At 42.6% G+C, this 14,051-nt stretch overlaps 2 protein-coding genes across 21 annotated transcripts in view; one reads left to right on the top strand and one right to left on the bottom strand.

The window, feature by feature from the left end:
* RABGAP1L (RAB GTPase activating protein 1 like) overlaps positions 1–14,051 on the top strand; it is a 248,568-nt gene that overhangs the window by 203,347 nt on the left and 31,170 nt on the right. Inside the window, exons 1-2 of one of the 16 annotated variants that reach the window (XM_084526908.1) lie at positions 10,904–11,639; positions 11,913–12,999. The exons of 12 other annotated variants lie outside the window; for them this stretch is intronic. In XM_084526908.1, coding sequence (XP_084383034.1) covers positions 12,889–12,999 — 111 coding nt within the window. In that variant the 5' untranslated portion in view covers positions 10,904–11,639; positions 11,913–12,888. Of the gene's footprint in view, positions 1–9,660; positions 9,852–10,903; positions 11,640–11,679; positions 13,000–14,051 lie in introns of those variants that run through there. 3 more of the 16 variants (XM_084526905.1, XM_084526904.1, XM_084526903.1) reach the window with 3 other exon arrangements.
* On the bottom strand, positions 8,228–11,317 carry LOC311440264 (uncharacterized protein; the record flags this gene model as incomplete). 5 transcript variants are annotated; one of them, XR_014695287.1, is made up of 5 exons in its annotated part: positions 8,228–9,271; positions 9,776–9,907; positions 10,804–10,906; positions 11,052–11,097; positions 11,191–11,306. XR_014695287.1 is itself a non-coding variant. In XM_084526928.1 (4 exons), the coding sequence occupies 4 exons, from the start codon at positions 11,315–11,317 to the stop codon at positions 9,154–9,156; spliced, it is 483 nt and encodes a 160-aa protein (XP_084383054.1). In that variant the 3' UTR covers positions 8,228–9,153. The 5 variants fall into 5 exon arrangements, 3 of the variants coding, with proteins under 3 accessions (XP_084383054.1, XP_084383055.1, XP_084383056.1); XR_014695288.1 differs by having other exon boundaries at positions 8,228–9,274; positions 11,191–11,299; XM_084526928.1 differs by lacking the exon at positions 11,052–11,097 and having other exon boundaries at positions 8,228–9,274; positions 11,191–11,317.

The raw sequence follows: 14,051 nt of genomic DNA, 5'->3' as shown, positions 1-14,051 counted from the left end.
ATTTAAGATTGTTAACAAGTAATTAACCCGCGAGGTGACTGGAATGGACATCATTTGAATCAAGACTGAATTATTAACATGCCAGGTGTGCTTTGGAGTTTAGCAGGATGCAGGCAGGACAGAGCCCCTTTGCCACTGTAATTACAGCCTCCCCCACCCTCAGGAAGCACCCTTAGAAGATGCCTGCTGTGTCAGCTCATTGAGGTATTGCTCTTCTCCCCCTGCCTTTCTGGGGACACCTTCCCGGCCCCACAGAAGACAAACTGCAGGTAAACCTGCCAATTCCCTGCAGCCTCAGCCTGCAGCAGCCCGCTTGTTGCCAGGCAACCTCCAAAGTACGGGCTAGGCCGCAGGCCTCTGCTTGTCTGCAGCTGGCCCTCGACTCTATGGCTTTATTTGTGCTCTTCACCTCCTTATTCAGCTAAACAGATTTCTCCCACAACACGGAAGCAGGGCTGAAGGCCTCCGAGTCGCAGTAGTGCACCTTGCCTATCTGCCTGTCTTTTCTCGAGCAGCACCAGCCCTGTTTCTGCTGTTTTTCCTGGCCAGCAGCTGAGCAAACCCTCATGCTGTTTGCCAAGCTGCAGCAGCAGCCCCCAGGGGGCTGGAAGTATATTTTAGAGGCGTAGCTGGCCATGGACCACTGTACTCAGTGTGAATCTGTTTGGTCCCAACAGTTCTTGATGGATTAAAAACAAACAAACAAACAAAAAGGCGAGGCAGCTTTAAGCCATTTTTATGTTTGGTTTATTTCTGGCTGCTTTGATTTCAGCTTTATCTGTGTTGCAGGCTTCATGTAGCCTAAGTAGGTCTGTGAAGAGTGAAAAGATGTTATCCCTTACCTGGGAATAGCCCTCCTGCAGAAGCAGTTACACAGGAAGAGCTGCATTTTTGTGGGGTGCGGCTGGGCTACCAGCCAGGGCACAGGTTTGCCTTCAGTTGTATCGGCTAGAGGAACAGGTTGCTGCTAGAGGATTTGTTGTACAGACCAACCGGCAGCATGTTTGCAGTGGCTGCACCTGGATGGACAAAGGAGAGCAGAAGCGGAACGAAGCCATTTTTTCTGGACGTGCTCCCAAACTGGGGGAAGGTAGAGATAGTTTATGTGCAGCATCCCGTGTCGCCCAGAGGATCTCCTTGCCAAGCAAAAGTCAGCACCACTGGTTTTCATGGCTTTTCACAACCAGGAAAGTGTTAAGTGAAATAACAGAATAACAGAGTCCAACTTTATATGTCATGGTAGCATTGGTCATGCCAGCATGATCGTTCAACTCCAGAGATAACTTTGATGACAGAACTACTGCGCTTTTCAGTAAGGGCTTGAAAAGCTGTTCAGATGCTCTCACAAACTCCAATATTTTGCACCTTTACTCCATGCTGTAGAGCTTGAGAAAGAGGAGAAGGAATCCTGTAGAGATTTATTTAGAACAAACAGCTACCAAAATGTTTTTTCTTCCTTTTTTCCTTTTATGTTTTCTACTTTTTCATTTCATCATGCACACACGATACTAATGAGCTGATTGTCTGGACTACGCTTCTCTGGCAGCTGTTGCCTTGTGGTCCTCTCCTTACTGCCTTGTCTGCTACAGACTGACAGCTTTTTTGTCTGTGTTGTAGTTTTCATCACAGACTTCTTTTTGGTAGAAAGTCATTTTTCTGCTTTGGTGATCCATCCATTACCTGACCCTCTCTGGAGAAGAACAAAGACAAGCACGTGAATGCTTTGTTTTGTATGTGCACTCCAGCAGAACAGGGGTTGTGTACAATGCCTAGTGTAATTTTTTTTTTATTTTTTTTTTTAACATCAAAGTAAGATAAGGAAGTTGAGGTTTTATGTCCAGATTGAATTTTGGCCGTACTTGCTTTAAGCATTCAGTTACCTGTTTGGAAAACTAAAATATTTCTGGGAGCGGTTTGGCATTCTTGTATTAGCTGTATTCTGGTATTTTCTAAAGGAACTCTTGACCTTTTTGTCATTCATGACACACGTTTATCACTGGGATATCATGTTGTGCTATTTGCATTAGTGTGTACGTCTTGGTGCCATTATTCACTTAGAGCCCTGAAGTTTCCTGGGGGCTCAATCAAGTATTTTTCTCAGGTGTACTTGAGGCTGAGTTGTGAGCAAAACAGAGGAGGCTGAGAGCCATCTGAAATGCCCTAAAATAACTTCTACTGCCCTGAGAATTTGTTTCAGGTACTTCTAGCAAGATTGAGTTAATGGATCTTAATTTCATTAAATGAGGATAGAAAGAATAGGATCTTTCATATAGGAAGAAGTCAGATGTTTTAGGGAGTGGAAAATCATGATTAATACCCAGAAAGAGGCAAGTGGCTAGTGTGGATGGGGATCCCTACCCTTGTCATTGCTCTCCCTACCTGATGGACTTGGCTTTTGTTCTGTACATTCACGGGGTGTCAAATTAATATTTCATAGAGTCATAGAGTGGCCTGGGTTGGAAGGGACCTTCATGATCTAGTTCCAACCCCCCAATATATATACCCCTATATTTCAGTCCTGAATTTTCAAGTCAAGGCAAAATGCAGGGTGATTTGCAGTGATGAGAAAGGATGAAGTATACCTGGCTGAGAGAGACACTGCAGGAGATGTAGCTGCTCTGAGGCTACAGGATCAGTATTGTCAGTGTTCTTGCACCCAGCCAGCTGCCTGTAACCTGGAATCCTGCAACTGAAAGATTCAAGAAGGGCACAGGAATGCAAACAGTACTGACAAAGGAAGCTCAGCTCATACATTCCTGATAGATGGCCAAAAGTGTGGAGATCCTAAGATAAGGTGCTCAATCTTTAGCTCACTGTAAGCTTTTTCTTTTGGTGCTGTTTTACTCCATTGTGAGAGACAAGAAAAATTTGACTCAGACCTGTCTTGTCTTTCTCTATATATTGTATATTCCTAAATGGGGATAATGAAACTATTATTTTTATCCCAACATGGTTCAGCAGAGATAGCATCCATCTCAGTAATGTCAATACTATGCAACAAAATGAATGCTCTGTATCACAAGAATTGCTCATGCAATTCGTTCACGTCACTCACCTTATAACCACAAGGGGACCACTTTATGTACCACTAAATCAGTTGCCAGTCCCCAGCCAACTCTTCCAGTGCCAGGAGTGTTGCTAAGTCTGTAGTTCTCCAGCTTATTGTAAAGTTCTGCAGTGAGGTGTTTCTCTAGAAGCAAAAAGTAGTGTAACATACCAGTAAATCAACACCTTGGGCTGAGGAAAGTGATCAAGAACGGTGATCAAGTCTATTACTACTTTTACAGAATAATTAGAGGAGGAGCTTAGGACATCTGTAACCTTTCAAAACATTACATAAATCACTAGGATTTACATTACATATAGTATCCACGTAGAGACAGCAATATAGCTTTTCTTTTTATGTTAGTTATTAATTAGCTTATTATTTTTTATTAGCTTTTTTCCTTCATTTTCAGATCAGTATCATGTTTACACTATCAGATAAACTAGCACGATTCACTATTGCTGTAGGCCAAAGAAGGAACACTAGGGCTTTTTCTTGTTGTTTCCAAATGAGTGAACTAATGAAGACACTGATTTTCCCCCTATTCATTTGAACTGTAAACCCAGAGTTGAAATCTGGTGGAAGGGATCCTTTCTGAATACTGGTGGTTGGCAGGCTGAAGCTGCTGCCTTTTATCATAACCAACATTAAAACTGAGAGAAGCAGAAAGTAAGAGAAGCCAAAGAATGATCTCTCATAGTTATTCACGGCTATATGCCCAACTTTCCCATTTTTTAGGCTTTTTCTGTTTGTCTTAGGGATTGACTTTGACAGACAGTGAAAACAATGATGCTGATCATATAAAAAGTGTAATTTAGAAAATCATTATGGAAATTTATAGTAGAAACCTCTTTTTTTTAAAAAACTTATTTTTGCAACTCATCCTAAATTTTATTGCAACCTTTGTTTTTGTGCTGTTTTGTTGGTTTGGGTTTTTTCCTTCAAATCAAGCAGGAATTACCTCTCATGTACTCCATGTACTTCCCTTGCATTCCTTGCAGAAGGAATTACGCTTAAACACCTCCCCTCTATACAAGGCACGTTGAAAATCAAGAACAGGTTAAAAGCTGTGGTTCAATTTTCTCTCTAAATATAGCTCTTTTTTTTTGGACATTGAGGGGAGTCAACAGCAACAGAGCAAGCTTCCAAGAGAGCGCAGCCCTCGCGCTCATGGCAGAAATGCCAACATCAGCTTGAGCAGTACGTTGTGTGCAGCCTTCACACAGGGGTACAAGGAGAAAATGTTCCCTTGCCCTGCAGACATCTGTGCTAAGCTGGACCAATTCTTGTCTTTATTTTTTTAAGGGAGCGTCTCATTTCTTTTAGTCGTGGAGGTATAATAATAGCAATAATACCAGAGCTGTAGTTCAAAGTTTAAATAAAAAATAAACTTGGAATAAGACAAATGAGGAGGGAAGAAGGGTGTGTTGAAATATTTCAGGTTGTCTGCTGGCTGAAATACCTCATTATCATGCTGTTCCGGTAAAGTGTGTAAGAATCTGCCTTCTCTCCCCCCTCCACACATACCATTTGAGCTCTTCGAATAAGCTTATTAACAGTCAAATTGAGACAAGTTAATCTTTAAATCATATATAAATACAGAAGCTTTTCCCATTGTGGTATTTTGAGGCATTAAACACAGATGCAGATTTTCACAGTAGGAGACTAGATCAGCACAGTTAAGCACTGAAATAGTTTGTCTCCCAAATCATCTTCTGAGAACAGAATTTCCCTTTCACTGTACTAAGTGATGATGAATAAGGATTTAGCAGCAAAGGATAATGCCAGGCTTAGATTAGTGGATGGTGCAGATATCTTCTATGGCTGATCAGTTTGCACAGTCCAGAGCTGCTTCCCTCCTCTGGATGTGACCTGTACAAATCCCTCCATCTTCTCCTCTGGAGGACCACTGAGACTTCTTTCCCAGCAAACAGATCTCATGTCAAATGCTTTCTATATCTGACCCCTCTTACTCACCTTCAGTATGAATATGTACTAGCAAGTATGGTTTTCTGGACCTTTTTTGGCTACATTTCATCCTTTGACCTCCAAGCTAATATTTTCATCTTTAACTCCATCATAGTGGGACACACTGCTCTCCTGGAAAGCAGCAGTAGTTTATACTTTTAATGTATAATGCATGAAATGATCCCATTTCAGAGTCTACAAGCATTCCTCAGTCTAGACTGCCTCTCACAGTCAAGCTGTCTGACTTCTAAACCTCAACCACCAAGATACTCGGACTAGTCTGTCTGGTTTAATCCAGTGTGGTTGACACCATGTGCCATATCCTGCTCATCCACATAATTTCTTTATCTCATCTTCTAAGCAATCATAGTCCTGATTTATTTTTTGTTTGGGGGACATACCATTACTATTGTGTTAGGTACACATCAAAATGTCTCACCTTTCCCATTCAGCTTTCATCGGGGCTCCCAGTAGAAGATGGCCACAAACCTTTCTGGAGCTTCACCAGAAAGGGGTTTTATGTGGGGCTTCAGACAGAGGTACCAGCACAGCCCCTGCCTAACCACTGCAGAGCAGGATGGGCTACAGTGGTTTTGTGCCAGCCAGCTCATGTTGTGATGGATGGAGGGTGCACTGTAGTCCTGCTTTTATTATTATTATTATTATTTGGACTACAGGAATTTTTCATAGTGCCTGGCTCCTCAGTCTTTTGTTCGTTCTCCTTTTTTCTTGTCCCAGGCTAAAGGGCAGGTGCAAAGTTACAGTAACTAAATATACTAAATCACTGTGTAATACAGGGCACACCAGGCAGGACACTCTGGAGAAAACTTGACAGACAAATTACTAACAAGAATAACAAGAATAGTGATAGTATAACCTATAGTTTTGCACTTTTCCTGGATTTTGCCATTATTAACCTTCCACCAGGAGGTAGATAATGACTGTTAATCCCTGTTTAGGGAGGTAAAGATAAATTTGTGGGTATGTATCTACCTGGAGAAAGAAAGTCAGGAGTGGGGTTCAGCCTTGAGTCTCTTCGTGTGACGAACACCACTTCTCAATGTGCTACGAGACATTAATTAATGTCGATCATTTACTTGAAATAAAAAGCCAGTTGACCATGGATGAGGATAGCAGTACAAATCTATACTTATTGTGTGATTATTGCCTGTATGAAAAACTGGTTCTTTTACCCGGATGATTTTTTTTGCTTGATGAAATTGGCTCTGCTTGCATTAGCCTGCCTGCTGTTTGGGTGAAATCCCAGAACTGAAATACGAAATATGTCCAGAAAGCCAGTAAGTAATGTTAAGTGCAAAGCACTCCTACTACAACTCTTATGCTAATTTTCTTGAACAATACTTGATCCCATTTTTTTTTTCTTTTAAATACTAGTTGTAGCGATAAATTCAACAATTTTAACATAAAATTTCCTGTGTGGGATCACTTTATTACAGAATTTAGTTCTTAATGGCATTTGCCTGGTCAAAATGTCATACAAACCATTGTTCAGTTCTTGGATTAATAGCCCCAGAGAAGATGTACAAGAGACGTTTATCAGATTATTTATCTTTGTCCCTTCGGCAGCTGGAGGGACCTGTTTGCATTTATTTGGCCCCAAGGGCACAGATTCAGGAGATGCTGGCCATGGCCTGGAGCACATCTGAGGTTCCCTGGGACTTCCCCTACTCCTGCCCTGCTCTAGCTTCCCTCCCTGTGTATGTTGTGGGTGCCCACTGCCACTGAGCTGGGAGGAGGTAAAAAATAATTCCGCAAAGAGACGGGGCAAAACACAAAACAAGTGGCAGAAGTGTGCTGCCTCGGGGGAAATTATGCCCTAAGTCAGGTTAGGAATTTCTGTCTTCTGAATGGTTTCTGTGTGGAAATCTGTGATGCAAACCAGTGTGACCCCACTGGGAGTGCCTTAGGATCAGAGTGGCTGTTTGTGTGTCGTGAAGCTCATTATGAGCATCTCTTGCCTCTGCAAGCAGAAAAAAAAAATAAAAAATCACCTATTTTCCTAATATAAATGGATGGCTAGGAAAGAGTAATGCTCATCTATTGTAAGCCTCACTACGTTGTATTGGGTTCTACGTTCGATGCATGCCCTGGCTGTGCTGTAAAATCCATTTTCTCAAAAGCCAAAGACTTCCAGAAAGCTTACAGTAAGCTTCAGCGTGACTTTTACTTGGTAGCAAAAGCTGCTCAGGGACATCTGGTGCACTGCATGTGCTGCGCCCTGCTGCGTTCACCTCCCGTGACACCGCAGCTCTTTGTAGGGCCACACAATAAACCACGGCAGGAATTAGGCCAGGTGAGAGCCCTGTGCTGGCCTTGCCTCTGAAAAACACAAGCCAAAAGTCACCCCAACTCCCATACAAGCTTTTGGCAGTTAAGAATTTCAGGAAGAGAGGTGATTTTGCCAGACAGCTGGCATCTGAGGAGAACTTAGCTGAAGAGAGGAAATCACTGCTGGTGCCCTTAAAAAGTGACAGTGGCAGCATGGAAAAGAAATATGGAAACAGAAATTAAAAATGTGAATTTAATTAAAATTAAAAAGAGAGTCGTAAGTTAATTTAAAAGGCTGCAGAATATTCTGTCATGGACTGAGCTGACTGATAGCGAGTATGTACCTGTAGTCTAGCATCCAGTTATGCTGCTTTTTAATCTTTTTCAAGTTCATACAATTTTTAGAAATCAGATGGGTGGGTTTGTTTTAGCCAGCTTCACACCCTTGTTTAGCTGTAGTTCAAGCTGTAGTTTCATGTAAATGTCAAACTTGAAATGCAGACTTGACACAAGCCCTTTAAAATTGCAGGCATTAAGAACAGGCTCTGAGAAACGGAGCCAATACACAGAGCAGAATTAATTGAGAATATACTTTCAAAAATACAGGGAGTGACCTTCAGAAGCTTGTGGGGCTGTCAGCTGGCTTGTTCTGCCTGTTGTGATTTTGGTGGTGAGGCTGATGGTTTGAGGACTTTTTTCCCAAGCCTTGAGGATAAGTTAGGCGCTGCGGGGAAGGCAATTCCTACGTGGCAGATGTGGAGGGTGCAGGATGAGCACTTAGTTGGGCACACAGGTGACTGGGAAAGGCTGGAAGGAGGGTACCCGAGCGTTTTCTGCTACGTTCACTTCAATCCTAATTTTGTAAAGGTCCCTGCCTCTTTTACAGTGAGTTTGCTTTCCTGTACAACTGAAGCAGACGAGGGAGATGGTACCAGCATCTTTTATTATCTGTGCTCCCAGTTGATAATGCAAAAGGCAGAGCTGGCAACATAACTGAAGAACCAAAGGCCTTGCCCCTTTTCCTACGTGTGCAGCAGGCCACATGTTTACACGGAGGGGGAGAGCGCGGCAGCATCACCGGCTGGGTGGAAAAGCCCCTGCCTCAGCAATTGCAGCCCCGCTGACCTCTGCCACTGCTGGAGGGAGGATATTCACTCCTTCCAGCCAGCTTTCAGCTGTGAAAATGAGGTTACAGTTCTACCCGCTCTCGTATCCTAAGAATGTGGCATGGCTGCGGATGCTGCGGGTTTACCCGTGGAAGTACATGTGCTAAAGCACGTCGAGCCCAGATTTTTCCACACGTTGGGAGGATTATTTTAGGAGAAACACAGGTGCACACACCCACTTACTTGGGAAAAAAAATAGGCCATGCTATTTGACATTTTAAATAATAAAAATAAAACTTGGAGATGCGATTGCTGAACCAGCCTGATCAGCCTGAACCTGCTGGCTGCTTTTATCAACTGGCATAGAGCATTCTCCGTGAGCAATGGCTTAGTATTCAGAGCTCACTTTGAATCCAAAAGCACCCCTAGAGATATTCCTGATGTCTAAAACCGGAACAGAGTTATGAATAACATTGTAGCATTGCTGAGGGCTACACAGCACAATAGTAGAGGATTTGCTGCTTAATCCGGGGGATTGCCACCTTTGTGAAGGGCAGGCAGCTGCTCCCCACCTTGTGTCCCAACACAGAGGTTTCATCTGGCTGCTAGATGGGCACAGCAGAGACTTGTTGGGGGCAGCAACACGACCTGTGCTTGATCAGCTGCGACAAGGGGGCTTCAGGTGGGACCGCGGGTAACTTCCATGCATGCTGAAAAGTTGGGGTGTTCGCTGTGCTCCGATGGTCAGCTGGCCCTCCTTGGGTGAGGAGAGAAGGTGGCTTCATTTTGGGATTCACAGTGTTTGACTCTGTATGAAGTCTTTTTCACTGCCGGTTGTGTTGGAAACAGTTGATACTGGTCACTGCTGGGTAAGGGAGGTACCGAGAGAGCTTGATACTATCATTATTCATTCTCATTTGGGTGAAAAAAACACCCTGTAAGCTTACCCTGAATGCTGCCGAATGCCATTTCAAGTGCTATGAAAGGAGTGTTATGTTTCCTTATCTGAAGGCTGCTGTAAACTTCCCAGCGTCATTAATACAAGAAAAGCAAATGGCAGCAAGTGACATTTCAGAAGCACAGCGGCAGTAATGAGTGCTTAGCCAGAAACGGCACATACCTCACCTAAGTAACGCTTTCCCGTCTATCAGAAGATCCCGTCCCTGTCAGCTAGCAGTAAGACATTCCTGGGGGTGGAGTGAGAGTGAATTTATCTTGGGAGTGAGCAGGTTTTGCTTTGCTAAGCTAGCTGGTTTGCTCAATTCAGGAATTTTCCATTCACCTCTGTTATCCACCAGCACAGAAATCCCAACAAATGTAATTAGGGCTACTTACCTTAATTAGTTAAAGGTTATCTGCAGCTCACCTGTCCTTCTGCGAGCTCTCCTCTGTCATCTTGACTGCTCGGGTGAACCGTTTCTCCAAAAACTGCTGCTTTGGAGGTATGCTTTCAAAATACGTTGCGTGAGGAACTGCTCCTGCTCCTTGGGGAAGGCAGCTGCAAGGTAGAGCTGGTGTTACACAGAGAAGTGCTATTTGATTCAAAGCTGCACTATGTGGTTTTTGTAGTTTTTTTGACAGATTATTCATCAGTTCAGTAGTCCGAAATATTGGGGGGGGGGGGGTGACTGTATTGAAATTCTGGCAAGAATGCATGGTGTGGCCTGGGGAGGTAGTCACGGGTATCTCCATGCTTGCTGCCTTTTCCTTTCCAGTGTTTGCTGCTTCCACCAGTTTAGCCCACAAGTTTTAGTCTAACCGTATTGAAATACTTATTAAAATTTTGTGCTCTGTTTCATGTTGAATGCAGCACAGACTGTTAATGTGAATGCAGACTGCAGGTTCACAGAGATCTGGAGGCAGCTCAGCCATCCTAGCTTGAAATAACAGCTGAAAAACATCCTTTTTAAAGTGAAGATACGCATTAGCCAACATCCAAAATCAGTTGTTAGTTCCCGTGATTGCTAGTTAGAACATGCCAAAATTGTCAGCCCTCTGTTAAGGAGATATGTGAGAATTACTCAGGCAATGGTACATTAGAAGCCTGTATATCGAGCTCTGTTAAGTCATCAAACCCCTTCTGTTGAAGGTGAAAAAAGGAAATAGAGATTCAGGCTCTTAATTCCTTACAAATAAAAATGCCTGTTCTCTAAATCAGCAGAGGGATCCGAGTAGCTGCAGCTGCCGAGCACGTCTGATAATTTGCATTCCCCACCTCCTGCCCTTATTGCAGAATTAAATTGGTCCCTCATTAACATGGCAGTGTTTGTTGTTACACTGCGCGCTCTCTCCCCTGTGCATACATGACTATTCAAATGTAATCTCAGGCCGTGCTCAGAGCCTCTGAGCGATTGCCAGCGAGGCGGGGGCACTGTGGGAAGTTATTTTCTTTACCTCTCACAACAGGTGCCTTTGTCAGTGCGCCGCGTAGGCACCCGTGCTCCTGCCTGGGCGAGCCGAGGAGCAGCGCCTTGGAGCATTACGCTTTTAACTTCTCCTACAAAAACAGAAAAAAAAAACAAAACACCACACAAGGTGATGAAGCCAAAGAGGAAGCGGTCATTTAAAGTACTTCTGAAAACATGAGCAGATTTTAGCATATCAGGTATGATTTTTTTTTATAGGTGACACAAAGAGCAAACCTCTGAGCTGGATGTTGCTTCAGGATCTGAATCTGAAGTGTCCCTGCTGCGGGAAATAATTGGAAAAACTCTGTAAGCCTTTGAAGAAGGATAAAGATTTAAAAAAAAAAAATATAGAGGCATTTCAAGGAAAAAATACCTTTCTTCGTCCTGCAAGGGTTAAGCATGATCAGAAGCTGCTTTAGACTCCAGGATTTAACCTCAAGTACTGCATTTTTGTTTGCTATAAGCCTATTAGAATTCTCTCTGTTTCCTAGCAATAACATGTAATTTCTCCCCCTATTTAAGTGAAATACATGTTGAGTTTTTAATCCTGAATGCTACAGCTGTTGCTCAAATTTCCTATTCAAATGCAAATAGCACCTGGTTCTACTTAGACATCCATGTAATCTTTGACAAGGATACTTCAAGAGCACAGGAAAAAGAGAGCAGTGAGGTGCGTCTTGCCCTGCTAGGTCTGGAAAGCAAGAGCTTAAACATCTGCTACTGGCAAGTTGAACTGGATACTTCTACCAGGTTTGCAGCACCCAGCACATACTCTATTTTGGGACAAATGCACATCTGAAGTGATTTATGCTTCTCGAGCAGGTACAATTTTTTATATATATATTTTTTTCCAGGAAGAACAAAAGGCTTCCAGAGAGGAGAATGTAGCAGAGGAATCTAAGCAAAAGTGCTGGCTTAGTTAGAAGTTTTACCTTGCCAAAGTATCCTGAGAAGAGTTTCTGCTGGGGATGTGTGTTTGTTTTGTTTTCCAAACTATTTATTATTTTCTAGATTTTCATTTATAGCTTTGAGAATATTGATTTTTAATTTTTTTTCCACATTTTTTTCCTCACACTAGCTTTTTCTCTCTGTCAGATGTTATGATAAGTGAACTGGCAAGTCAGAAGTAATTTGAAAGACAACTTTGCTGCTTAGGGCTCTGAGACAAGATAGCATATTGCTTAACTGAAAGCAAAGCAGTCCTGGATTCAGGTTAAAAACCTTCTGCTGTGAATATTTTCAATTGGATAAATTGATTTTATTTCAATTGTGGAGGTTCAAGCTGATTCAAGGAAGATTTTACGCATTTCATTTGCGCTTTGCACGACTGTTTTACTGTGTTATGAATGGAAACTGAAGGACTCTTTTGTGGGGGGGTTGTGACTTGAGACCGTCATCTTCCTGCGAAAAGCAAGGAACCAAGTGGCACAAAACACAGTTCAGCTCTGCCTACAGGAGAAGGTGAATGTTTCTTGAGAGTTTCAAAGGAGAGATTTAGAAACTCATGGAAATCTCCAGGGAACGTTTGAAAGAAATCATCATAACACCGTTCTCTGTGAACTTACAAACAAGCCAAAAGAACTAACTCCCTGGGAAGCAAACCTCTGCTGAACAAGAATATCAGCTTTCTCTGGAGGAAAGCTAGATATAAAGAAAAAACTATCACTACCAAGTTTGAGAACAACAGAAGGGATTCCAGTTCTGCTGCCAAGTGCTGGTGGATCATTTCTTGATTAATTCTGATCTGGTTTGGCTACTGCTTTTTCACCTGCAGCCTAATACTGGAACTTAAACTACTTGCTGGGATTTTTTCAAACTTCAGGAGATGTTTTTGCAAGTGGGCTGTTGAGAATATGAGCAGGTGTTTCATATGTGCTTCCTGTAATAACAAAAGGCACCCTCGAGAGGGAAGCCTGTGTGAGAGCTGGTTTGCTAGGTCATATTTTCTCTTGTGACACTCCTTCCTCGTTAGCTTCTTCAGGTGGGTGTGAACAACTGACAAAGAACTGAGCCAAGGTTCAGGCTCGGATCGTGAACCTGCTCTCGCTGCTAACGGCAGCTTGCCGGCAAAATGATGGAAGAGATCTCCATAATGGTGGCTTACGATGCCCATGTTTTTAGCCAGCTGTGTGATGAAGACTTTCTAGCCAATCTGGTGGCAGTCAGCAAACCCAAATCTGTGGTAGGTGTTCCTCTTGCTCCTTTGTCAGTAGTGCTTAAGGTTATACTCTTTACAGTGGTTCAGTTCTTCTGCTGAAAACTATGTATTATTTATCTATTTTTTCTCTTTTATTACCTTTTCAGCAATTTACTTTTATCAACAAAATTAAAATTAACCCTTTATTTCAGTGGAGATAAGATTATTAAAATAATAACTTTCTGGGTTGCTAAGTTTAGAAGAGGACAACCTGCTTAGTAGCAAAATAATTGAAGTAATATTTTGGAAATCCTACTGAAATAAACTGAACTCTTCCAACAGTGGAATTGGCACTAAATGCTGTAAGCTCTTCCTGTGTCTGAACATGTCAGTTAAAGATTCAGGCCTGGGATCAGTGATATAGGTCACCCTCAGTCACTGAGTCTCTGAGGATGATTTAACACTTTTCTATGATCTTCTGAAATCAACTTAAGTACCTGTAGGAACTTCTTAGTCAAATTGTCTCTTGCTTTTTTGACAAGTAGCATATTTGTGTAAGTTACATGCAGTGTGAGCATCTGCTGCCCCCATGGAGATCCCAGCTCTTCTAGGGAGCTGCACTGAAGTCGCTGGTTTGAACTCTGAAATTTGGTGCCAAAATTCATCTTTGGTCTCAAATCGTACAGCTGAGCCCCTGTGTGAGTCAATCAACCTAGAATGAGTTGAAAGAAGACTTTGAAAATATATGAATGTCTAGATGTGGAGCCTAGCTTGAAAGCAGATACTGTTCAAATTTCACTGTGAATACAAATCAGGCTAATTATTTAGCAATCCAATTAAGCATTTGTGTTTGCAGATTTTGGTCTGTGAATGTATCCACGCACTAAGTACATCCTAAAGCTACCTGAGGTGGTTTGTTAAACTGCAACAAAGGAGGTGCTCTCAGAAGAGAATAATTTGGCTTTCTTGCCACACTGTGTAAAACCTTCCTACGTGTATTTCCTGCTTGGGTTTTTCTGCCTGTGCACAAATTCATCTTCTGCATCTCCCCCAGACCCTCACACCTGAATGAGGGTTTGCCCGGTCCCTTTGGTTGG

The sequence above is a fragment of the Aythya ferina genome, assembly GCF_964211825.1.
Source record: "Aythya ferina genome assembly, chromosome: 8".
NCBI classification, from domain to species: Eukaryota; Metazoa; Chordata; class Aves; order Anseriformes; family Anatidae; genus Aythya; species Aythya ferina.
Note: the sequence above shows the minus strand (reverse complement) of the source record. Positions and strands in the feature narration are given on the sequence as shown.